Source organism: Syngnathus leptorhynchus, chromosome 15 (assembly GCF_054491065.1).
Source record: "Syngnathus leptorhynchus isolate UIUO chromosome 15, UIUO_Slep, whole genome shotgun sequence".
In the NCBI taxonomy this organism is placed as follows: Eukaryota; Metazoa; Chordata; class Actinopteri; order Syngnathiformes; family Syngnathidae; genus Syngnathus; species Syngnathus leptorhynchus.
Genome location: NC_141209.1, coordinates 1,200,404 through 1,226,753, shown reverse-complemented (window position 1 = coordinate 1,226,753; position 26,350 = coordinate 1,200,404). Strand labels below are relative to the sequence as shown.

The window sequence follows — 26,350 nt, the reverse complement described above, 5'->3', positions numbered from 1 at the left end:
CAGCTCCTCATTCTCTCAATAGAAAATTGAACAGATGACGTTAAACCCTCCCTTGTGCCTCTTTGCTAATATAACCAAGATTTTTGCCTCTAATTCTTGAAGGCTTAGTGCTTCTGATGGCATAAATGAGTAAACACATGACAGGTTTGGACATTCTTGAGTTACCATGAAAACGCAAACAATCTGAGGTCTGTTCAGGTCTCGTGGAGGAGACGGCGTGAAATAGGTTTAAAGGTGAAACAAATAAAACAACTGTGTGTCGTGGTCAGAAAAGCACGGGGCCAAACCGGGCTTGCTCGTGTCAGCAAGCTGGAAGAAGAGCTAAACAAAAACTCCATTCATGGTTGGAGGCAATATTGTAGAATACCTCACTTGTCTATGTGTGCTTAGGTGGCCAGGAGTCCATATACACTGTCTGCAAAGACTCACAAACTTCAAGTGCTGCACTGCACTTTTGTAGGTCGGCTTTAGCACAGTAGTGCCCTGTCCTCTGTGGAATGACAGCGTGGCAGCCATTTGAACATAGAGACCGCAAAATATTGCTCACTCATTCCTTCCTCTCTGTGACGAACACTACTTGCCTTGTGTTCCTCCGCTTGGCGACGTCGTCGCTTGTTGTGGTTATATAACAGAGAGACAGCTAACTTTTCTTCACCTGCAAAAGAAACCAAGATCGAACGTGGCCACCCATGAAAGAATGCCAGTTGAGTTTCGAGTTGGCGTCAAGTTCAAACAATTTGGCCCAGATTCGGTCGTTTGTATGTTTTCACGTAAACACGCCAAATAAAGCTTTCTCTGTGGCTTCAGAGCTGCCTTCAACAATAATGAGCGTAACATGGAAACTGGGTCCAGTAGAACATCTTTCAAGGCTTTCACACATGTGCTTGAGGCTGGCTGCCCTCTTCGTACAATTCCGTTATGTTGTAGGAAATGGCAATGGCAAGTGTTATATCATGTCCAAGGATTTAATATCCTGTCCATTTCCTGTCTTTTTAGGTGATATTTTCGAAGCTAGCCTTCCGTAGATAAATCTCCCCCCATGGAGATTTAGAATGTTTTGAATGTTGGACAATCTCCCTCAATGCCTATCGGAGAATATGCAGAATATTCCTTACAGAATAATATCTCAATGTTTCAACAAAGTGCTATTGTAGCTGCCTGGGCACGATCCATGACACACAAGCTTGAGTATATTGAAGTCATTTTGGCGAATTCTTTGCTACTTACATCATGGGAACATTTTAGGGAAGACCCTTTTCTGCTCCAACATAACTGTGGCTCCGTGTACAAAGCAAGGTCCACTAAGGTTGAACTGTGGAAGAACTTGGAGACTTCAGATCAGCACCTTTCATCGGTGACTACACAGAGAGCAGTGTTGATTTAAAAGCTAGATTGTGTAGTATGTCGGACTTTTGCAGTCTGTGAAATCTATTATTGTCGGAGAAACACTGCAGGACAGGAGTCACCAATGTCTCTGACCCGGCCTGGGGACCGGAATTGGTAACTCCTGCTGTTAGATGTTGAGAAAGGCTTGTTATATAACCCAAAGGGATCTGAAAAGTGTAATTTCATCTAATCTTGTGTCCCAGTCCCGCTTGAAAATCCAACCATCTGTCACACGCACAGTCAAATATTTGTGAATTCTGGCTTCAGTCAGTACACCCATCAAAATATTGTCATATGGAGAAGAATATCCTTCAGAATAAGAATACTTCACAGTCTGCAGGGGATTCCTTTCCACCTCTGCTCCAGCTTTGAATGTAAATCGTATTTAATGTCACCAGACACGTGGAATGCATGTTGCGTGTGAGTGAAAATGATGGGCTTCCTGCTCCTATGTTTCAGCTGAGCATGCAACTGGAATCTATTTTGCAAGGAAAGGAATAAAATATGACTACCGACAGCAGCATTTTTTTTTTTTTTTTACAATCAAGTATATTTCAAATACTGTATGGGCTAAATGATTCAACTAAATCACTGTCAACATCGCACAAACCATGACTAGCAATAGCCATATGTGATACCAACTCGGATTGTCCCAATCGCTTCCGGTTCGATAGCGATATTGCAACCTAGAGTACCGATATCATCAATATCAATACATGCTTTTATTTTCTTTGGCATGAATTATTACAGGAGACTTGACAATAGTCAGTAACAGTAGGTATGAGAAAATACGATCCATTTCTTCCAAACATTTGGCTTACGTGCTGTGTCTGTATACTAGAGCCAGTCACTGCTGGATAGAACAGCAGGAGACGAGTCTATAATGGATTTTTTTTTGTATACGAGTGCTAATATCCAAGGTTTTGAATAATCCGATACTGTTTTTTCAGGGGAGCTGATATCAGATGATTATCGAATCTCGATATTGAATTGGAAATCATGTGCTACTTTAGGTTAAAGGTTTCCCCACATTTTTTGGACATGAGACTGACAAGGTCCGCAGGTTGTAGTCTACACTAACTAAATATACAGTCTACTTATAAGCCCCCCCCCACACACACACATATTAGAAAAATGTATTCATTCCTCACGGTCATCTTGGGAGCTGTCCGTGGTCTACCAGTCAACCACAATAGACAGTCTGGGCACCCCTGCTCTATAATAAATAATTCTTTGAACACAATAGTCTATAAATTACACCACTTAGTCTTGCTTGTGGAACTGAAAGAGTAAATTGCATTGAATTTTTTTTTTTAAGAGCTTTTTGGAAAGAGGCAAACCAAGGTTAATCTCAACTTCAAGATCTGTCTGGCAATGCGTGCCGAGCACGTCTGCGGTTTGACTGACTTCTATTGTATTCGAACAATTTATGCAGTAATTCAGATACATTTAACTTTATCTTAACAAATTGGCAGAGTGCCGTGCAGATCAGACAAACACTGGGAACTTTGATGAGTATCCAATAAATCCAAGTGCAAAATCGTTATTATTAGACAACACCAAAGTTCTTAAAGGTATCATTGCCAAGCTGATTATCGTAATTATCTGAGTCTTAATCAGATTTTGGGGCTGTCTGGTTCCTGCACACAATAGTCTTCAGTCCTAGGTAGAACATTATGAGATGTGGTTTATTTGCCTTTTCCTTTTGGTCATTAAAAGTAAGAATCAATGTTTGACACTTTATTTATTTATCTCTGGACAGGAACAAGAAGACCCGAACAAGCTGGCTACAAGCTGGCCTGACTACTACATTGACCGAATAAATTCCATGGCTGCTGTAAGTCTAACTTCTTCTCAATGGATTTCCTAAATAAATGATATTCTTGATAAATCCCAGCTGTCCTACTGCATGGGACGAAGAAGTGACTCTTTTTTTTGGGAGGGTGGGTTAATTGTCATGCTTTGCTGACTGCATGACCAAATTCCATCGGTGCGACCCCAGCGTTCTCCCACACTGTGATGACAAACAGGCCGGTTTTACTCACAACACTCAGTGGGAATGGTTGTCAGAGACATGGAGGGAGGCCAAGATGGAACTGCTCATTACTTCTCGCCGTGATTTTTTTTTTTGGGGCTGCCAATGAAAACAAGTGGTCAGCCATGCTCTCAGTATTATTTTGAGCACAACTGCTGCGATAGTTGTTTTGTCTTATTGTACGTTAGGCCAATTTGTCCCACAGAGCCATCAGCTGGAAACCATGTGGATGGACGGACTGACTACAAAAAAATGTTCCAAGATTATAAAACACTTCAAGGGGCGTTCTTAAGAAAGAAAAAGCTTGCACAAAATACAAGAAGAAAACTACATGTGCATATAAGGCAAATCCTTCGTTTTAATCTTTCACAAGAAATCTCTTGAGCAATCTATTTTTTGCACATTATTTCTTCATTGCCTTGCAGCATCTTGACAAGAGAACGTTCAAATAATCCGCAGTTGATTTGTTTGACAATGACTTCACGTCTTGGCTCCTACGAGATAGAGCTCACCAGGGAGAACCTCCTTCTACAGTAGCCGAGTTATTGCATGAGCTCATTTTTGCTTGGAGGCCCAACAAGATTACCGAGCAACCCGGCATCTTGGTGTTCATTCATAAAATCATGTCACAATCACATCCCTGAAATTACTTCATGGCCACTGAGTGATATTTCAAATGTTCTTGCGGTTACTCTGATGAGGGTTTCCATTACTCTGTTGCGTCACTTTGTACATTCAGCATCAGAGCTCAGAAGCGCAAGCCCAAATCAACTAGAGCTTGTTTGCACCTTCATGTTACATATTTCTCAAAACGTAATAAGCTATTCCGAGACGTATCGATATGTTACGAAGGTCATTTTCTTCAGTCTCGGTTCAATTTAAAACTGGGAACCGACAAACTCTGCGAACCTATTTTCCACACGTTCATGGTTCCAATTAAGAATTTGATTGGTTGTACTCGTTGTTCGTGCAGTTAATGAAGCATCAGCGCTTCAGGGAATCGTTGTGGCTCCAAAATACTCATTCAGTGGAATACCCTGGTCTGTTGCACCAAGCGGTTTTAATCATATCCCCATGTGCAGACTGGACCCAGGTTACAAATAACAGATGTCAAAAAGAGACTTGTGTACAGGGTGAACCTAGGATGCATTTGTCTCCCCGACATTTGTGTCCAACTTCCCGTTGACTCACAAAGGATTTATTGCCAGAGCTTCTTGGCGAAGAGCGTTTCTACCATCTGGACGTAGGGCTAAGTCGACACAATGGTTGTTTTGACTGAGCTCTTTCTCCATTAAACATTCACACGTCGGACACGTTGGGAAGTCGTCAAACATACGGAGGCTGTTTTTAGCTGGGCACTTATTGTTAGGTCGTATGTCCTTTCTCACCGTGGAATATTTACACCTAGATGTCCTTTTGTTTAAGAAAATGGAGCCCTCTTTTAAATAAATTCCTCTTCAGTCAATTAGTAGGTAGCCACTGTGACTTGCTTACTTGTAAAACACACTTACTTGTCCATGTAGCTTCAATGGTGAAAGAGCATAAATTAAACAGAAGACCTTGCGGTCCTGTTGGACGTCAGCAGAGCAGCACTTTGATATGACACGTAGCCTTGATGTTACATCAAAATATCGAACTCTGGACGAGGAGCTTCTTTTTTTCCATTGCTCTTTTCCTCCATCTTGATTTTAACTGCTGGCATGCTGGAGTTTGTTCAAAGGAAACAACATAACTTTAACTGTGGGTTTCCGGTGTCTAAAACATCTTGCTAAAGAGAGATGCTGTTTATAAGTGCTGTTTGTAAATTAAATCCAAATTCTGAATGATTCACTGGATGGTCATCAGCTTTTTCCAATGTTCTCACCAGATGCAGACCCTGTTTGCCTTTGATGAAGAGGAAATGGAAATGAGGAACAAGGTAGTGGAAGATCTGAAGACGGCGCTTCGGACTCAGCCAATGAGGTCAGCAAATTTTATCTCATTGAGACAAAAGTCACTTGTTTAAGGCAATGTTCATCTATTGGCGATTTTTTTTCACTAATATTTAAAAATATATATTTTTTTAATATATTTTTGGGGTGTTGTGAAAAACTTCCATTAGTTGAAGTCTTTTGAATGTTAGACAGGGTTATTATTTAATTGGCTGTTAATATGTGTCAACATGAGACTCATTCCATATATTAGTACTTAGGTGTTATTTTTAGACTATTAGGACAGCTGTCCAGCAGCCACAATATCCTCAATGATACAAACTGCCTCCATTCCCCCATTAGCAGCTGCTCACTCGCTGTCTTTCAACTTGGGCCAGTTGAATGATGCATTGGTCTGGAAGCAAGCTTGTATTTTCTCTAAGGAGGCCATGATGTGACAAACCTCTGTGTGTAGCGTGAAAATACTCACAGTAGACTTAGTGTCTGGGTCATGTCTGGGTTGTGGATATCTAAGTAGGCTTTGGATAACCAATGTACCTCATTGCTAATTAAATACATTCTCACAATATTCTTCTGAGGAAGGAATAGTTCCAGACAAAAAGGAACAATCACCAACAGAAAGAAAAACTTTTCTGGAATTAGAAGCACAAGTTTTAAACCCAACAACAGTCACACCTGAGTACAAGGTGTAAGACCAACCAAATTATGGGGGGAAAAAAAAGTGATTTCTTTCCAGTCATATATATATATATATATATTGTTTGATATTTTTCATTGAGTTTTTGATTGTTTCATTTAACTAACCTCTTCAAAAAAATCATTGTAGCGACTCTGCATTATTCATGATTGCGCTTATCATTATTAGAGTTGTCATATTTTTCTATGCTCAGCAGAGCAGATTGATTTCCGAGAATGAGTGTTCAGGGAAATTGCGTGTCAGTTTGATGACAGCTGCATGATTAAGTTAATGAGAGAATTTGAATCGGAAATTGATTGATCATTGATTGATTGATTGAGTGTTTCATTTTCAACTTTTACTCTTGATGTTGTCTCTGATCATGTTTGAAGGGAGTATTGATGTCTCATGTGATGTCAATACGTGGATGTGTTGGGTCAGTGCCGGCCGGGATTGGCCGTGGTCCCTCCTCGCGAGCCAGAGAGCCAGCTGCTATGTGGCGTGACAAAGCCCTCCTGTGCCCTCAGACCTCTTTTTGTTTGGCTGCAGAGTTAAAAACACATGGTGGCCATGCAAGGAGCCAGGTGGCAAGGACAGAAGTAGCATCGCACTCCAAAACATAACAGCTGGATGCAAACACGTCAGCCTAAAATCTCATCATCACACCAGATGCTTTTTAAAGTGGACAGCATGCGAGCTGCTAGAAATGAATGATCAATATTTGTCCTGCTGTTCATATCTATCAGGAAACAAAACAAGAACCTTTTATTTCATGTTTATTTATTTTTTTGAATTGACAAATTTACCAGATAAGTCATAGCAACTCCATTTTGAAAAAGAAAACTTTGGAGTATCGTGACAAAGTAGCTTATCTTACATTGTACATTATTTGGGTGACAGTATGTTGATGGTTTAAATAAACGAACGCATTCTCAGCCAACACATCACCTTCTCACTCGAAGATAAATAAATAAATCTACTGCTCTATTGATTGTGACATTTTGTAGATTGTTCTGTCCACCGTGGCATTTCCTGTTATGATAAGGCCCTGCGATTCGCACATTCTTGGCACCAGTTGACTTCTGATTTAGGCATTCGAGGTTAAGGCGAGTTCATACAAGCAAGCGCTTATGATCGTTAAACACTTCTTGTGCATGCGTGCCCTTTGTATATATACACGATATAAATTGACACCGAGCTGTTAAAAGTGACAAGCTGGGCCATGTGGCTAACATGTACAAAGTCATGAATCTGGAGGCGATGTTTTTGCTGCATGTGGCTCACTGGGAATCTGTACACCAAACAAAATCTCAAGACTATCGAGGTATTCTTATTGAAGTGCGCTGTGCTGGGGTTGTGTGAAGGTTTACTGACCTAAATGAGCTTTTGACAAAGTGCTCTTCCTTCGTTCCACTGAAATCCAAACTGATCCTTTTTTATTGCTTTACGATCATTTCCGTAAGATAATAATCTTAAACGCTGCCGCACATGACGCTCTCTTTGGACCTGCTTCAACGATCCACCAGTGTGCTCTTCTGTCATTTTTGGTATGTGTCAACACATTCCAAGTTGTGCTTTTTTTTTTAAATTTAGATTTCTTTTAAGCTACGCACCAAGTCTAGGTGCATGTCCACGTTTCCTACTGCACTGAAAAAAAGGCAGATGTTTATTGATTTCACCTTTTTGAACTCCCAAGAAAAGCTCCGCATACGTTCTTTACTCAACTGCTCAGCTTGAATTTTTTTCTCCCGGCTAAATTATCTCTCGCTTAGGTGGTCTTGCAATTCTTGGCTAATCCGCCAAACTACTTGGACTCGTACTTGGATTCACTTATCACCGCTGGGCTGGAAGGTGAAGCTTGCCTTCCACCTTGTGGCTACCATACCGTGTCAAATACGGTGCATTTATTTATAGATGTCTTCAGCCCTTAGGGAGGAGAAAAAAAAATCTTTGTTTGCTGGTGCTTCTGTGAGCCAAATGCATTGTCAATTTGTTTTATTTCTTTGAGGAATTTGTTGGTCACGCCAGGTAAAGTGTTGCCTGAAATCTGGAACTGATTGTGTCGACGTAGAAGAACATCTGGCCTCAATGTAGGGGCAATATTGATTTCCACGTTTTGTGGTTTTTCCATGCCTATAAAAAGTCAAAGGGAAGGGCTCGCTCTGTGTCCATCTGACGGTGTCAAAACAATGCAATCAGCTATGCATTCTGTGTGTGGTTTTTTTCTCACCCTCTCGCAAGCCTGCTGATTGAAATTATTCATCATGACCATCGGGAATCTGACAAAGTTCATTTGTGTGCATCGGCCCGTGTTTACACATCCCGTCTGTCGTTCAGCTTGTCAGCTTGATGCTAATAGCTGGCGGCTCTTCTATTCAGACCAGCGAGCGAGAGCCGTGTTCATATGTGGTAGTGATCATTTGTCACTGAGCAACCAGAGCTTATATACCGTGACACACCAGGCCTAAATGACATCATAAAAGGAAAAAAATAGATACGGTGCATAGCAACTGCTTAGATACATCAAGGAATGATGAGTTACAACAATGGCGATGAGGCCGTCACCCCCAGTGAGTCGTGTGAATTGAAGCATCTTGTTTTCGTGTGCCTAAATCACAACCAGTTAAATAAATAAAAAAAGCGGCTGTAGCTTTGGCATTGACGTTTGCACAGAAACAAAATCCTAATCACAGAAGTCTATTTCTGTCAAATATATATTGGAAGCCGCTACTCTTGCAAACAACATGTCACAGAGGTTTGAATTCTCCTTGTCTTTTTTTTTTTTTTAATTGGATGTACAATAGGACAGGAACTGATTATATTAAAAGTCAGCAACGAACTTAGTTCTAAAATGAATTAATAGATGGCAGCTAGGTCACTCAATTCTCACCCTGGCCTTTTCCAGGTTTGTGACGCGCTTCATCGAGCTGGACGGCCTCACCTGCCTGCTCAACTTCCTGCGCAGCATGGACTACGAGACCTCGGAGAGCCGCGTGCACACTTCTGTCATCGGGTGCATCAAGGCTCTCATGAACAATTCTCAGGGTCGAGCGCACGTGCTGGCTCACCCGCAGAGCATCAACACCATCTCGCAGAGCCTGCGGACGGAAAACGTGAAAACCAAAGTGGCTGTCCTGGAGATTCTCGGGGCAATGTGTTTGGTACCCGACGGACACAAGAAAGTATTGCAGGCCATGGCGCACTACCAGAAATACGCCGCAGAGAGGACTCGTTTTCAGGTGAGACAAGCCCATTGAAATGTTGAACCCTCGGAGTGTCGCCTTAGTGTATGTTATTTTGTGTGTGATTTATGAAAATAACAGTCATGACTTTTATGACTTAAACAGCATGACCGAGAAACTCTCCCATGTATTTGTAGACGCTGCTGAATGAGCTGGACAGGAGCACGGGGCGCTACAGGGACGAGGTCAACTTGAAAACCGCTATTATGTCCTTCATCAACGCTGTGCTCAACGCTGGAACAGGAGAGGTCAGTTCCAACACATACTCTACATATTAGATCAGACGCTGTCAAACAATCAATCAAATCAATTAAAATTTGCATCGATGTTGAAAATAATAAGATTGCTTCCTTTTGTGGATGTTGGATTGTGCCCTGATCCCATCTGGAGCGCACATACTAACACCCTAATCAATGACAATTTGATCTATGTAGTCTTCTGGAACTGGCATTTTTTTTCTCCCAAATGTGCTTCCCCCTCCGCGCAAAAAAAATGTGAGTTGCTTATTGTTACTTGATGTTTGAGCCTTGCGGTGCAGACTGATGTACGAGCAGAGTTGGACATCCTGTTTTCACATTGGTCCAAGGTTGCGTCGCATAGGAGCGTGTTCGCTGTAAATCTCCATTACCTTTCTGCATAGTTGAGTCTAGAACGTGGAGTTTTCCTTGATTTTTCATTGATATTGATATGTTCAAATTCAGTAAAAAAAAAAAAATAATAATAATTCATGCTGAAAGTGACCAATTTAATCTTGTTATTCCGCCATGTGCTCTTTTATCTCCAGGAAAGCCTGGAGTTCCGCCTCCACCTGAGGTATGAATTCTTGATGTTGGGCATCCAACCAGTCATTGACAAGCTTCGAGAGCACGAAAATGCCACGTTGGATCGGTGAGTGACAATCAAGCGGTACAAAAATCAGCACAAGATAAAGCTGGAACACTTCTTGCATTGTGCTTTTCAGGCATTTGGACTTTTTTGAGATGGTACGCAATGAGGATGACTCTGAATTGGCCAAAAGGTTTGACATGGTAAGTCATGCCGGGTGACGTTGTCGGACTGGGATTTCATTTGTAATAAAGCAAGGAATATTATTCTCAACAGACCCACGTAGACACCAAAAGTGCCAGTGCTATGTTTGAGCTGATTAAAAAGAAGCTGGGCTATTCTGATGCCTACCCGCACCTCCTCTCCATCCTCCAACACTGCCTACAGATGCCATGTGAGTTGTTACATTCCACTTGGCGCTTTGACAAATTGCCATTTGAACAGTTGTTTCATAATAAATCAAGAAAAAAAGAGTGACAGTCCAAGCCTTTTGAACCAAAACATTGTCCCATTGTCCACATTCAGATAAGCGTGGCGGTAACAGCATGCATCACTGGCAGCTTCTCGATAGGATCCTCCAGCAGATTGTCCTGCAGGACGACCAAGGGGAAGACCCCGACCTTTCACCTCTGGATAACTTCAATGTTAAAAACATCATTCGCATGTAAGTCCAAATATAGCAATTCCTACTCGTACGCATTCGAGGCTGTATTTTCCAAAAGACAGAGAATGTAACTCCTCAGGAAGGTTGAGGTAAAGCAAAGGTGGCAGCAGGGGGGTGGGGTCCCAGGCCAAATCCCAGGAAGCGGCGCGCCGTGCGCAAAATTGCACCAAAGAGGAAACCCGAGATCAAAAGGAAATGACTCTAATCGTATTAGTCAGGCAAGTGAGCCACGTTTAGGTGCGGCCGCGTAAGCCACTTGGCTTCATGTCAGTGCTTTTGTTCATGTGCTTAAGATGTTGACTTTTTGTCTTCACGGAACTAACGGCCACTGAGAGCCCTTACGTCAACAGCGATATTTCATTATCGCCTTGATTCCGTCTGATAATTCTCTATTGACCTTGTTTCAAATGAGATCCGTGCGACGTCATTGTGAACATGAGTTTTGCAGTTGTTACCACTTGTCGCTGAAAAAGAACTCGCCTGAGTTTAGAGGAGCACCTCGCGTATAATGCAAAGAGAATTTGGACTAAGCTCAACAGTCAGGTTATTTGTGTTACTCAAGATCAATGTTCAGTCTCGGCGGTGAAAGAAGCATAAAACATGTGGTGTGGTAAACCTTGTCCCATTTGCTCCTACCGCTGTGTATTCATTCCGTCACTATTTTTGCTCGATTACAACACTGGAGCATAATTCTTTCCAGTAGCGCCGAGACAGCAAAGTTGGACGCCGCATCTAAGCTCTGTCGTTGGTTATAAAACGAAAGCGAGATCCATCAGCATCCCCTCCTGCCAAAGTCTTGTTGTGTTTCCATAAACGCTCTTAAAAGTCAATTCTACCTGGAAAAGATATTCGTAAAGCGAGCTTTCCACATGGGCCCCCCGTAGTTGATGGGTGAAAACACGTGGCTTTTGGGGGAGAAGGTGGAGGTTGGTTGGAGAGGTTAAATCAACTGCAAAAAAAAATGGAGTCATTCATCTGATGCGCTCACCGTGACGACATGTGACCCGCACCTCTTTTCCACTGCTATGTAGAGATGTTCAACAATGGAGGGTTTGTCTTTTGGAGGGCGTCGCATTCTAAATGAACCTACAAGAATTTACTTACTGCATTATGATTACAGACTTTTTTCATGTGAATCCTGTTGTGTACTTTTCTGGCATGTTAGTGACCGTTTTTTATTCTCTCAACTCCAGCCAAGGCTCCTCACGATACGCAAGGTTTTACTCAAGTCTTTTCCCCCTCAAATTGTTGTACCTTTATTAATAACACTTATCAGCTTTTTGCTTCTCGTTTATTTATTATTAATCTGTTTTTGAAATGTTGACTTCCATCAACTTATAACACTCCTGCAGGTTTACACTTAATGATTTTATAATTACATTTTTTTACTGAACTGGATTTTTTTCTTTTAACTCTAATTTACTGGACAGCGCAGCCTGCAGCAACCTAGTCAAAGCTGGTCAAATCATACATTTTGTCCCATTCCAAAAAAATGACACGTTGCACATTACATAGGTCCCAAAAACAAAATGTCCAGACTTGGCTCAGGTTGACTGTATTTGACCCTCAAATCTCCATCTGTCTGCATCATTTTGTCGTCTCTCATTGACGTTTTCTGACTTGACAGGCTGGTCAATGAGAATGAGGTGAGACAGTGGAGAGACCAGGCCGAGAAGTTCCGAAAAGGTCAGGAACCACGGCGAGAGCCCGTACGTATGATAATGTCTCTTTGCTAGCGTAGCTGTAATTTGTGTCATCTTCAGAACATGCCGAGCTGCTCGGCAAACTGGAGCGGAAGGAGCGAGAATGCGAGACCAAGACCCAGGAAAAAGATGACATGATGAAGACTTTGAACAAGATGAAGGATAAACTCCAGCGCGAGGGTGTTGAGCTGCGCTCTGCCAGGGAACAAGTCCTGGATCTATCAACACGCATCAGTGACTGCATTTCGGTATGAAGTCCTGCTTTACTTATTCAAGAGCGATGGTAACTTTTTTTCCCATCTCCCACAGGTGGGCAATGTGTCTTTCCCACCACCACCTCCACCTCCTCCGGGAGCTCCTACGGCTCCACCTCCAGCCCCGACGGCGGGTGGCTTCCCTCCACCACCTCCTCCGCTGCCCTTCAGCTGCCCACCTCCGCCCCCGCCGCCACCACCTCCACCTGGCGGCCCACCTCCTCCGCCAGGAGCCCCGCCCATTTTTGGAATCCCACCTCCCCCCGTTCCCTCTTCTTTCAATTCGGCAAACACGCTGCGCTCCAAGTCCATCCCTCAGCCCTCGCATCCGCTGAAATCTTTTAACTGGGCTAAACTCGGAGAGGTCAGTTTTTTTTCAAATAATGTCTTGTATTTCACCACTTAGTGCTATTAAAATCACTAATGCCCCTTTTTGCATTTGTCAGCATCTGATCAATGGCACCATCTGGAATGATATCGATGACCTGAAAGCTTTCAAGATCCTTGACCTGAAGGACATTGAGAAGATGTTTTCTGCCTATCAGAGACAGCAGGTTTGTATTTGGAAAGTCACCTTAAGGGAAAGCATGTTCATGACACGTGTGCATGTTCATGTTGTGCAATGATAACAAGAGATTTTTTGATGAGGAACTTGTCATAACAAAGTTCCATTCATGGTTCTAATTCAGCTTGATTATTTAACTTGTGTGGCATTGCCAAAGTCGCAGCTGAAAGACACATTGTAGAGCAGAGCGCAGATACTGAAGAGCTGTCTGGATCTTTACGAGCTCTTGGATACAGTTCATTTTGCTTCGGATATAAGGAGTAGATTACCATTGATATGATCAGAAAACCTTTTCAGCTATTAATGACTTTGCTTGTAAGTTGTAGTGCAGAATTTTGGGTAGTACTCATTTGATTATAGAGCTTGTACCTAAACTGCAAGGCTTAAATATTTTCAGCCGCATGTTCTAAAGGTTAATGAGTCATTGGAAATTGGTGACAGTGATGTATTACGTGCATTTAGTCATACAGATCCCGTTATTGTAACCGGCTCTAACCACTAGGTCAATGTAAGTTTATTTTGGGTATAACCATATCAAAGCAATGACCTGAATTATTCTGACATTTTGGTTCCATTGAATTTGTCAGAGCACTGTTGGTTTGGTTGGCTTCGCGAGCTGGACACGTGCCCTGTGTAGATTTATTTCCCGCACTATGCTCATTTGTCATGTTCTTGTGTTTTCATGTCAAAGCAGGTGTTTGATGATTCAATCAAGGATATGTCTTCAAAAAAATTGCCTTTTTTTTTGTTGTTGCTCTGAGTGGGCTTCTCATCTTGCGCTTAAGCGTTCACAGTTGAAGTTCTCTGCTCACTGACTGTGTCGCTGCTTGAAGTGCTAATCTTTGCATGTGTTTTGTGTCTCTGCTCTGCTCGCTCTCCGGCTGCCTGGGCAGGATCTGCTCACTAACCAATCCTTCAAGCAGGTGAGTTCAAGGCTACTTCAAGTCTCAATGCCTTCTCTTCTTGCCATGCAGGTGGCCGCAAAAGGCTTTTTATTTTTTTGTTTTGGATAAAATGTTTGAGGAGGCAAAAAATAATATCGTGAGTTTCAGCAAAGATGACTTTGGCAACACCATTGCACCAAATGAATATACTGTCAGGTGCCATGTTGCAACTAACAACTGTTAATCTCTTCTTTTGCGCAGAAGGACACCGGCTCAATGGATGACATCCATGTCAGCACGCGGAAAGTCAAGGAGCTGTCAGTCATCGATGGCCGACGAGCCCAGAATTGTGTCATCCTTCTTTCAAAGTAGGTGTCCGTCCATGAAATAAATCACACCTTCGGCAAATGTATGCTAACAGTGCCCAGTTTTCGATTTTAAATGGGCAAAAATAAAATTTTCCCTTGACAGATACCGATGTGTGTGTTTGTACGTCCCAAGTGGTCCCATTCCATTAGAATGGAGATCAATTGTCATCATTTAAGGTCCACTCAGGAAAATGTTTTCCATTTGTCTTCTCACTGCACTTCCCTGAACCCTTAGGAGACTTTGATCGCTGACCCCTCTCGCTTTCCACATCAATAAACATAGGCTTCCTGGAGCCGGTCTTTGTCTAAGGAATCTGCAGTCAGGTCCCTTGACTCAATAGTGTGTCAATATTGCACGAGCCAGGGGTCTAAACCCGGCCCAAAATAAGGTCAGCGGTCAGTCACTCGGGCTTTCATGTGCACACTGACAATGGTCAGCACACTGCTGAGGGGCACAGAGAACAGCTGGCGGTGGTCTCAGGATACACGCGTTCGGTCTCAGTCAGATCATTCATAATTGCGCTTTGTAAGACGATGACAGTAACTCAAGAGGAAATCCGACAAATGCTTGTTGACATGACCAGCAAACATTTTGCACCTCTGTCCATCCCTGAAGAAGTGAAATAAGAACACGCATGATTTTAATAATAATAATAATTTGTGTTTTAATATTTTGACTGTAAAGGGAATCCGTTTTGACTGACATTTATCAATGTGGTGTTTTGCTGCCACGATCAACCAAGCATCTTTGTCTTCTTAGATTAAAAATGAGCAATCAGGAGATCAAGAGGGCGATCCTGGAGATGGATGAGCGAGAAGAGTTGGCCAAGGATATGCTGGAGCAGGTAAGCCTTGACCAAATACATGTGATGAGAGAGAGAACAGGGGTTGACACGTACTGTAAAAAAAAAAAATCAACTGATCACTATTTCCTCTTTGGCCCGTATCATTTATTGTCCTGATGACATTTCCTAAGAACAGCAAAGTACAAAAGTCATAAACCAGGATTGTCTTCGTCGCAGATATCAAACCACCGACCTAACATAAACAAGATAAAAAAGTTGAATGATCTCGATAACTGCTGAAATAATGCATCTGTTTTCAAGTTGCTGAAGTTTGTCCCAGAGAAGAGCGACATTGATCTCCTGGAGGAGCACAAACATGAGCTGGAGCGCATGGCCCGAGCGGATCGCTTCCTCTTTGAAATGAGCAGGTACGCTTTCCGCATCTTCTACGTTGTTTCAACGAGATGATGAAAGCATTATGCTGCCCACTCCATTTCCATTTAACCACAGCAGCTGTTTCACTCTTTGAAAATAGATCTCAGTGCAACATCATATTGCCAAATCGCACCGACTCACTCCCTCATCTTAAAACACAGTAGTCGCTTGAGCTTTGAATGACCAATTTTTTCCCTCCCCCCCCATCATTAGAATTGACCATTACCAGCAGAGACTGCAGGCTCTATTCTTTAAGAAGAAATTTGCAGAGCGCCTCGCTGAAACCAAGCCAAAGGTGGAAGGTGAGGAAGCCAATCTATCTTGTACGGCACTTTAAAGTAGGCTCAAACTTGCATTTCAATTTCATCTTTCAGCAAAAATGGAGCTGAGGATTCTACTCATTAGAGCATGTTTGCTCATGGACTGTAAAACGTCACCATTGTTGGCAGATTGTGTGTGCGTGGGCTTGCAAATGGGCTTGCAGGTTGGAAAGCTGGCCCTTGTCGAGAGGGGAAAAATAGACATCCAATGAGGTCCACTCGTATGCTTGTTGTTATTTTAGGTTTAATTGTGTGCGCCGCAGCATTTGTTGTCCAACGAGATCAAATAGAATGTATCTCGTGACTTTTCTGGCCATCGGGATTGGAAAGAAAACAGAAGCCTAATCCCGCAAGGATTGGGTCGGGATCCAAGCCTCTTGAAAACTTTTGATGTCGGCTCCAAACGTTCCCAAAACCGCACATGCTAAGTTTTCAATCGCGTTGCCGTCCGTGCGTGTGTTATGAGACAATTCTCTGGACCACCCAGCTGCTTTGGTCGAAGAATTTTTCAAGTTCAGCCAGGCTGTTGTGCATCACAGCAAACATTGTGAGCAGAGATGATTCTCATGGAACAATAACAATCTGGATTGTAATGGCTCTAACATTCACACTGAGGTTTCCTCTGCGGAGAGAGGGAAGCACCTGCCCGTTGCCAGCGAGGTTTGTTCTCCGGGGCTAAGAAAGCTGACAGACGAGAGCTTGGAACTTTCCCTTCTTCTCCTGCTGTTATTTTTATAAGTGGATATAATGACTTGATGGGCTTCCCCGTTGAGCTGCCCGCTTTGTACAAAAGACTTGTTGCTCAAACTTTCTGATGGACATTCAAAATGTGGAAACGCTACAGTTCAGGCCGGGAGTCGAGGAAAAAAAAAAAAGACAAAAACGATGTCAAGCTAAAGGATGAATTTCAAAAGTAAAGTGACACGCTTAACAAATGTTCTCTCAATTCTCTCCTCTCATTTTCAGCCATTCTGAACGCTTCCAAGGAGGTGATTCGGAGCAAGAGACTGACACAGATCCTGGAGGTTGTGCTCGCGTTCGGCAACTTCATGAATAAAGGCCAGCGAGGAAATGCTTTTGGCTTCAAGGTCTCCAGCCTCAATAAGATTGCAGACACCAAGTCCAGCATAGACAGGTGAGTTTATTTTGACATGAATAGATCTAAAAATCGTTTTCCACACCGTGGCCCTTCAAGATAACAGCATCAAGCATCTTGGAGATGAACTCCACACAGGTTTTTATAAGTTGTGTGTTTTCCCGCTCCCAATCTGCCAGGAACATCACCATGTTGCACTACCTGATCATGATCTTTGAAAAAAACTACCCTGACACACTGCACATCCATCTGGACCTCAACACCATACCAGAAGCTGCCAAAGTCAAGTGAGTTCAATCATACGGAAGCCTGCTCGGTGCAAAGACACGGGAAGAAAAACAAAAATGACTGTTGTGTTTTTCTGTTTTTGCTTCCCAGTTTGGCGGAGTTGGAAAAAGAGGTGCACAGTATCAAAAATGGACTGAAGGCTCTTGAAGCGGTGAGTTTGTTGTGATTCCTCCCGCTGGTTTTTATCCTCCCTGTAATTAGGTTTTTGGGCAGGGCACTAATTAACAGCAATTTTTAATGCGGTGATAGCCCTAAAACACACCAAATGTCTTGTTTAGATGGGAAGGAAAAAGCAAATACACTTTATATAGTGAGCACATTAATAAAGTGAGCATTTGGTTCATGTTTCCTGTTTTTTGCACCAGGAGCTGCACTACCAGCAGAGCAGGACGAGGGAACGCGGAGATAAGTTTGTGCCCGTGATTGGTGACTTCATCACCGTGGCTGGCTTCAGTTTCTCTGAACTGGAGGATCAGTTGAACGAGGCCAAGGACAAGGTAACCGCTAAACCAGCCAGCCGCGCGGTCCAAGTGCTTGATCAGTTCGTGTGGCTGGTTTTAAAGGCAATTTTGACCGAGCCTTCACGTTAGATAGGGATGATGAAAGACTCCACTCTCAAGGGAGGAACTAGAAAATGTTCTTTTGTCTGATCCCATCTCGTCCGCAATGGCGGGGAAACCCAAAAGTGAAGTATTATCTTGGATTCCGCCATTGTCTTCTCTTTGAGTTACTGTTTTCACAGTTCCATCTTTCGTCAAGTGGGACTAATGCATTTCCAGTTGGCCGGCTTTCTCATTGATTGATTGAAATTTGCGTGTATCTAAAATAACAGCTTCAAATGATTTGCAGACTTGGCGCATCTCAGTGCTGACATTTTTGCAATCAATTATTCCTATACGCCTTTCCAATACACGCCTGATCAGTGTGTGATAAATGAAAGAGGGGGTGGGGGGGGAGTGGCTCCGAGTCAAGCTTCCTTTCCACTTGATTATTTGTCAGTGGGGGATTTGGAGGGAAAACGTGCCTTTTGGGATGTCAGGGCTAAAGAAGCCAGGGGAACACAACAGCAGTTACAGATGGAGAAAGAAAAGAGCCTCTGTTCACCGAGCCAGACTCTAAACATGCGCAACTGTATGCGTGTCTGACTTGAAATTGTCAAAATTGCATTCCTCCTTTGAGATAGATAGAGTTGAGATATCGTTGGTTGTGATGGGAAAATGAAGTTTCAAATTTGCTTCATGAACCAGTTGGGGTTTTTTCCCACCTCTAGATGGCATTGTTGGTTTAAAAAATATATATAAGTCAGCCCAATGTTAATCAAACAGTGCCATCTAGAGGGGTTAAAAAATACATAAAGCAAATGTGAGGCTTTATTCCTAATCACTAGCAGTGTGTGTGAGCATGTGCATGCATGCACACAGTAGCAGCTCCTGACATGACGACATACATTTCAAAGGATTACACTTGTCTAAGGTCACAAGGGTTACTGGGACGCAGGTTTCCAGAGGACAGAAGGGATTTGCCCTTTCATCAAGACAGATTTGTTTGCTTTATCTTTCACAGCACGTGCACATCCCCACACACACATTGAGTACTGAACTATTGTAGTAAAATATAAATGAGTGTCGGTGCTAAATGTGGGTGGGATTGGTTGTTGCCGCCCCCTATAGCCTGAGTTGTGACACCAAAAGCATTAGTCATTCCTCTGTTGAAGTGCTTACAAGCTTTTATCATTCGAGCACTCCGATTACGCAAGTCATGTATTTGAAACTACGTTGTGCATTATTCAGTGCCGGAATGCTGTCAAGGCTTGCTTTGGGTAACAAATGGCCATGTTGCTTGCATTGAGATGATTCTTTTCAGTCAATTACGCACACAGTGAAGCCCCATTCTGGAGCAAAAATAAAAGTAGACGTATTGGTGGAACATTTTGAATTCCATGTGGTGGTTACCACATCTGTCTCGCAGGTGATATTCTGGGTTTGAATCTCAACTCGCTTCTTTAGATGAGTTCACTTTGTTCATTATTATGGAAAAGGGTTACCGGTCAAGAATGTTAAAGAAGTTATTTACAATACAAATGCCTGAATTCAAACAATCCAGATGCAGGTCTCTTGTTTAATGAGCTCCACTTTTCTTTTGCGTGCACCTCGAGCAGAGGAAACACATCCAACCAGAAACTTAATCGATGTTTTGGTTGTTAAGATGAGCGGAAAAGAAGCGCCTCATAATACATCAAGTACATGTTTTCACTGCTCTATCTATGATTTCTTGGCTGTTGAATATTTATTTGACTTTTTCTAAATACGTATAAATCTGAAGAAGTGCCGCTTACATCACTGTAAACAAAGGAGGGTCTCACTGAGGTCATTGAACTCGGTCACATGTTTCTCCCCACACAGTTCACCAAATCTCTGAAGCACTTTGGGGAGGACGAAGGGAGGATGCAGCCAGACGAGTTCTTTGGCATTTTCGACACCTTCTTGCAGTCGTTCGGCGAGGCCCGCCAGGACCTGGAAAACATGCAGAGACGCAAGGACGAGGAGGAGAGGCGGGCACGCATGGAGGCCATGGTGGGACGGCCGCTCGACCCTTTGACTAGAAAACGCAAAGTAGATTTTTGTCTTGCAGTTTTCCAAATGATTAAAGTGCAATCCCCTGGCTTTCCAGCTCAAGGAGCAGCGGGAACGGGAACGGCGGTCCAAGAAGGGCGGCGCTTCGGACGAGGTCGGAGGAGAATTTGACGACCTGGTGTCGGCCCTGCGTTCGGGCGAGGTTTTTGACAAGGACCTGAACAAATTCAAGCGCAACCGCAAGCGCTCCGTCAACCAGCTGACGGAGGGCGGAGGCAACGGAGGCGCCGGGCGAGAACGAGCCGTCACAAAAGTCACCTACTAGAAGGTCAGGAAAACAGGAGCACAATGCTCCGCCCTCATGTGGATCTCTCGTGGTCCAGCTGTGTCTATACATGTGCGCGACCCGCACCCCCTCCGGATGTTACGTGATCTCCCGATCTGGGCGCAAGGCGGGCGGGCGGGACACTCGGTGCAGCCCACTGTGATACACCTTCACCTGACTTTGACCACTGTGCTTAAACTCCTCGCCATCTGTCACTTCCTGTTTCTCACCGCTTCAGCCCCCCCGTCTGGGATCACACGCGCACGGACGAAAAGCAAGACAACAGAGTGGGAATGAATTAAAGGCCACATCTGGAAAGCATCGAGTCGGGAAAATCTTCAAAAATGCCAGCGAGGAATGATGCAGCTGGTGGTCACATGACCTCTTTGTTCTCGTCGCCGCGTCAATGTGTCAGCAGCGTCCACTACATTGTTCTGGCAGCAACCGGTGCCAAAGCAGAAGAAACGTGTCAGAAAACATTCAGCCATTCGGACTTTATATTGACTTCAAAAGAGTTTTTCATGTGTCCGAAGGTTCTACTCTCAAATGGAGTGAATTTCTTTGGGTTGGTTTTGTTTGCACTGCAGCTCCTCTTGTGTTGCCACTTTCTCTACCATTTTGGAATTTCTCCTTTCTTTCAGACACTACACTGGCATTTGTTTCCATGCTCAGCTGCCACTCTGCCTGCTCCACGTTGGTAATGGGCCTTAAATAAGCTTGACAATTCCAAATAGATTGAGTCGAATAATTAACAGCAAGCTTCTGCCTGGCTGCCATTCCATGTGTAGGCTTGTCTGTCGCAATGCCATTGGCCTTCACAGATTCCAAAGTTAGCTATAAATGGTGCACACGACAGATAGATCATTGTAGACAAACAATCTTTCCTTCCACATTTTTGTATGTCAATGAAGCAATTTTATAAGCCACCTGCCGCTGCATACATTGATTAAAACAATTTTGCAAGTAGTGATAGAAAATAATTGAATGTGGAAAATCTTAGTAAATGTGACAAATGCTGCAGTGTGTGTGTGTGAGTGTGTGAGTGAGTGTGTGTGTGGAGGGCTCAGTGCAAACACGTTGTAGTTTGCTATGTTACCACTAGAGAACGGTATGTTCATTGGTCATTCATGGGGAGACTACAGGAGAGCTGACAATAGAAAATATGATCCTGACATTTATTTAACATTGGTGCACAATGCGAGATGCCCTCCTTTATTTGGCACATACTTTATTGATTATTTTTTAATCTGACAACCCTAAAATACAACAGCAGATAAAATATTTAGTTGAATGTGGATATACACTTTTCCAGCAGATAGAATATGTTGTTTACTGTAGATATTGAATATGATTTGCACAAATAATTATTTTTAAAGCGCCAATAACCGTGTTATTGTCATACCAAGCGTGTACTGCAATACTGCTTTCCACACCTCCCCATGCACTTCACTCAACAAGCACTCTGAAGTTTGTCTCTTGTATGTTCTGTTGTCCTTCATCGCGTCAACTTCTTCTGACCACATGTTCACCTTGAAGTGCCTCTGACCCTCGTTTGCGCACAAGTACCATTCCTCTTTCCGTGTGGTGCTGCTAATGGATGTACAGTATATGAAGGTCAAAAGGTAAAAAAATACAATAAAAATGCAGCTGATACTGGACGTATTGGCCACGGCTGGCGTTCCCATGCAGTAAATAAAAATAAATCAAATATATTTTTGGAAGAAAAAAAAAAAAAGCAGCTCTGTAGCTGGATCCCAGGAGAGATTGGATTCACTTTAGCATCCTAAAATGAGTCTTAAAAGAGAGCTTTGGTCTCTCCTCCCTCCTGGACCTTAATTAAAATTCTTTCCAATTTACGTTGAAACTGAATGTGTGGTCCACCTGAATAGGAAACAACTTGTGTTGTCCCTGAAATGGGAACCACTTTAACCAGCGTCTTGTGTATATTTGAGCTGGTTCTTCCCCTCCTGCTACTCTTTTATCTTTCCAGTTAATCCGTTAGTATATCATCCGGAGCTTTAACCCCACATTTTAGGGCGAATTATTTACTGCAACCATGTCAGTATTATTACATGTGTGTTTTTGTTCCACGGTTGGATGTTTATTACAGGCCATTGACTGGCTGATTTTGGAGTGGAACAGTAGTAGCTTCTTTTTTTTCCAATGCACTTTTATTACGGGACATTTCCATTTGCAATGTTGTTTTGAGGGTGTAGACTATTTTGAACTGCGAAGGGTGCTGCAAAAAAAGTGTCAAAAAAATGTAAAAGGAAGAAAGAGGTTAAGTAATTGGTACTCCGGCTGGGCCGCTGGAAAAATGAGGGATGAGAGATGAGATTGTGGAGGACATGTCTGTGTCAATGTTCTGGCATGTTAAAAAAAAAAAAAAAAAAAAAGGTTAGTTTTCTGTCCAAACATGCACTCGGCATCAAGCTGCATGCCCAAAGAAGTGTGCACACAGTGTGATGTATTGAATTTAATCTTTGAATAGGAAGTTGCTTGCATTATTAAAAAAAACAAAAACGGGAAAAAAACGAGTTGTTAAAGTTATACATCGCTTTGTACCGCCTGAAAATTGTTGCACCCACTTTTTGGAGGCTGTATAAATGTGACGAGTCAGTATTTTTTATTGTTGTACCCTTCACAGAATAATGTACAGTTGGAAGAGAAAAAAAAAGGTATTTTGTACACCGTTCTTGATGTTTGAGATAAAAGTAAAACACCATTAAAACGTTGAGGAATGTTGCATTTTCCTGTAAATTGTACCTCTATTTATTTGCCTTATTTAGTTTGCTATATTTTGTATGTACACAGCATTACAAGAAAAGATATATTACAAATATGATTAATAAACTGTGGTTTGTGTACGGTGGATAATTTTGAGACTTGTGTAAGAATGAGAATTTTTTTTTTTTTTCATTTCTATTTGATTTTTGTTTTGTATTTTTCTCACCCTGTGTCTTTTGTAGGGTAACAATAAACTTTTGTCCCTTGCAATCAATGCAATGTTGATTCTTCCTTATTTGTCCTTTTGTCACATTGACGAGAAGTCCTTGAACACCAACGTGACCAGCGGTATTGCTGATGTGGGCTTTTGCTCCTAAATGAATAGGATGCTAAGTGCATTGCATTGTGACTTTCAGACTAAATAAGGGCACAGTAAGTGAAAATAACTTTGCACCCGAGCACCGATGCAGTCCTTTCACAACGCTGCCTGCAGTCAGAAGATCGAACTTTGACTTCATCATCTAGTAACAAAACTCCGTCAAAACACAACATGCTCATTTCTCAAGTATTTGACTTTAGCCCCTATTTAAGGATTAATATGGCCAGAACTCGTGGTTGACACTGCAGTTGATTAGCACGCCTTTGCTTGAACTTATTGAACAGAGGAAGCAAATCCAACCATGGGAAAACAAGACACATGAATCAATAACACTTGAGCGCAAAAGATCAGCAGGGGTGATAGGTTGTAGCACATTCTTTCTTGGACAGCTTTGCAAACATATCTAGGTTGACCTGTCTTTAACTCCATTCCCACACATATGTACAAAAAGTACTGTTAGCTGACTTTTGCCGTCAAGAGGCAGGAAAGAGTAACTTTATTTTCCGTGGGACTTTTCACACACAGGTCAATTCAACGCATTTACAAACACAACAGCCAACAATTAGTATTTGCAAAGTATAGTTTTGCAGTAAAGTAGTAGCTTTTATCAAGATATTCAAACCACCCAGTAAAATGGGAGCAACTCTTCTACCTTTTTTTTTTTTTTTTAAATTCACCAACGCAACACATGAAACTACCCTATGTTCCAGAAAACGTTTTGGTCGCCATGTTCCACTGAGCAGAAGGTTAAGGTTCCATCGGCAATCTGGTTGATATCCTTCCGACAGTCTTCAAAACGCAGGCTGACTTTCTATATGTTGAAAACCTAGGTCCCGGTGCATCCTCGACCTGGACACCTAAGCTGGACCAGGGGATGTTGAATATTAGGGGTAAGAATTTCAAAGCCCTCCAATTCACCATTTAGGCCAATCAATACGTGTGTATTGCAGTCATGGGCTGTTGTATGGGTGAGGCTAACCCTCATAGAAAACTGAGCCACGTTCAAGGTCCTGCCGCTCCGGACCACCACACCCTGCGTGCTTTGTTCCTGGAGTAGGAACTCAGGGGGGCCGCATACTTACCCCCTAAGCGGCAAAGACCGTTCGTTAACACCGCAAGGTATCCTGGTCCCGCCACTTAGGGCAGATGAAGCAACCTCCTCCGTCCCATACAACGCACGACCCAAGGATATGCCATGATGTGTGCTCCCCGTCTGTTGGCGCTGGGAGATACCTACTTCAGATACTCCCTATACTCTCGGTTCCAAATCAGGGTTAACAGTTGTTAAATTAGGGTTTCATCTGAGGTCAATTTAAGGTCGGATGGTGTTGAGGCATCTATTGGCACGAGGACAACTGTTTAGATCCCTTTGTAAGCTTTTATTATTTGGGTTGATCTTCGAGAGGTATACTGCTAATTGGTCGCCAGCCAACCACACAGGGCACGCATAGACATGGCTGCATGCATCAAAACTGCCAGGTGGGTGTGCTAACCACTCAGCCTGCCAATTTCGAGCACATCAAATCCTTATTTGGTCATACTGCTGTGTCCTTCTCCTAACCCTCCATTCAATCGCTGCTCGTCGATTTCAAAAGCTGTCTATCTTCTTGCTTCTGGTAGAAGGTCAAGAACTTATTGAAGATGTTGGTGATGGGCAAAGCCACAATAAGCAACCCAGAGAGAATGCAGAGAGTTCCTATGAGCTTCCCTGCCAGAGTAACTGGAACAGTGTCCCCGTAGCCCACCGTTGTCATGCTAATGGTGGCCCACCACCAGCCCACGGGGATAGTCCGCAGCTCCGACTCCTCAGCCTCCTTCTCGGCAAAGTACATGAGGGAGGAGAAGGTGGAGATCCCTACAAATAAGAAAAGCGCCAGGAGCCCCACCTCACGGCCGCTGTGTCGCAGCGTGGCGCCGAGAGAGCGCAGGCCGGCCGAGTGGCGGGCCAGTTTGAGGATGCGGAACAGTCGCATGAGTTTCAAAATCTGCATCACTTTGCCCACGTTCTCCAACTCCGAGTTGTCATCTTCGGCCACCGGGCCTAAATCCCAAGCCAAGGTCACGTAGAAAGGCGTGACGGACATCAAGTCGATCACGTTGAGAGGGCTGCGCAAGAACTTCCTGGCCGATGGTGCCACCGCTAGACGGAGGAGGAACTCTGCGGAAAAGAAGAGGACGCAAAGGTTCTCGAAGAAGGCCAGCCCCGGATGTTCAACCTCTCTCTGGTTTTGGTCCAGCTGACGGAAGTCTGGGATGCTGTGGACACACATGGCCACTATGGAGACCAGAACCACAGTCAAAGATGCGACGGCAATGGCTTTGGCCGAAGCCGAGTATGTTGGATTCTCCAGTCGGAGCCAAACGTTGCGACGGACGTCCGCGCACCAGGTGCCGTCGAACAAATCGACTTCAGAAATCACTTCATCGCATGAGCCGGTGCTGTGAAGGTCAACGCTCTCCTGATCCCAGTGCAGATCCTCAGTCTGATCCAGAAGTTCTTGGAATTTTTCACAACAGCACAAGTCCAGATGGCCATCCTTGATGCCCCAATACTCAATCTCTTGGCGGAAGGACAGCGCGCACAAACCGTCTACCAGGTGCATTTTGCCCGTCAGGTAAAAATTAAGGACATAACAGAAGAAAATTGGATTGCGGTCAAAATAATACTCCATTTCCGTGGGAACAAAGTCATCGCAGAGCTCCAGGATGGCTTCTGGGGAGCTACAGCAGAGGAGACGTGCCAAGCGGGTGTGAGGGAAACGTTTGAGAACACCGTGCTCCAGCCTCTGCCGGAAACCTCCGACGTTGACCACCATGAAGCAACCATCGGGGGCGCATCCGTGAAGGATCTGTCCGTACACCATCGTGTAATACAAGACGCTTGCTTCT

General features: G+C 43.4%; 2 protein-coding genes across 6 annotated transcripts in view; one reads left to right on the top strand and one right to left on the bottom strand.

The window, feature by feature from the left end:
- The window catches only part of daam2 (dishevelled associated activator of morphogenesis 2), a 48,643-nt gene extending 25,287 nt beyond the window's left edge, over positions 1-23,356 (top strand). For 2 of the 5 annotated variants that reach the window (XM_085931719.1, XM_085931722.1), the window contains 23 exons: positions 3,149-3,223; positions 5,289-5,383; positions 8,934-9,267; positions 9,408-9,518; positions 10,055-10,158; positions 10,232-10,298; positions 10,372-10,489; positions 10,621-10,759; positions 12,387-12,445; positions 12,523-12,710; positions 12,772-13,080; positions 13,163-13,270; positions 14,175-14,204; positions 14,427-14,533; positions 15,294-15,378; positions 15,640-15,746; positions 15,967-16,055; positions 17,040-17,208; positions 17,349-17,456; positions 17,548-17,608; positions 17,823-17,954; positions 19,860-20,030; positions 20,128-23,356. In XM_085931719.1, the coding sequence (XP_085787845.1) occupies positions 3,149-3,223; positions 5,289-5,383; positions 8,934-9,267; positions 9,408-9,518; positions 10,055-10,158; positions 10,232-10,298; positions 10,372-10,489; positions 10,621-10,759; positions 12,387-12,445; positions 12,523-12,710; positions 12,772-13,080; positions 13,163-13,270; positions 14,175-14,204; positions 14,427-14,533; positions 15,294-15,378; positions 15,640-15,746; positions 15,967-16,055; positions 17,040-17,208; positions 17,349-17,456; positions 17,548-17,608; positions 17,823-17,954; positions 19,860-20,030; positions 20,128-20,355 (2,994 nt within the window). In that variant the 3' untranslated portion in view covers positions 20,356-23,356. Of the gene's footprint in view, positions 1-3,148; positions 3,224-5,288; positions 5,384-8,632; positions 8,784-8,933; positions 9,268-9,407; positions 9,519-10,054; positions 10,159-10,231; positions 10,299-10,371; positions 10,490-10,620; positions 10,760-12,386; positions 12,446-12,522; positions 12,711-12,771; positions 13,081-13,162; positions 13,271-14,174; positions 14,205-14,426; positions 14,534-15,293; positions 15,379-15,639; positions 15,747-15,966; positions 16,056-17,039; positions 17,209-17,348; positions 17,457-17,547; positions 17,609-17,822; positions 17,955-19,859; positions 20,031-20,127 lie in introns of those variants that run through there. The other 3 variants (XM_085931720.1, XM_085931721.1, XM_085931723.1) reach the window with 3 other exon arrangements.
- A 1,673-nt stretch (positions 23,357-25,029) lies between these two features.
- LOC147044908 (delayed-rectifier potassium channel regulatory subunit KCNS3-like) lies at positions 25,030-26,325 on the bottom strand. The gene has a single exon (XM_085932229.1). The coding sequence runs from the start codon at positions 26,323-26,325 to the stop codon at positions 25,030-25,032; it is 1,296 nt and encodes a 431-aa protein (XP_085788355.1).
- Positions 26,326-26,350: the final 25 nt, after the last annotated feature.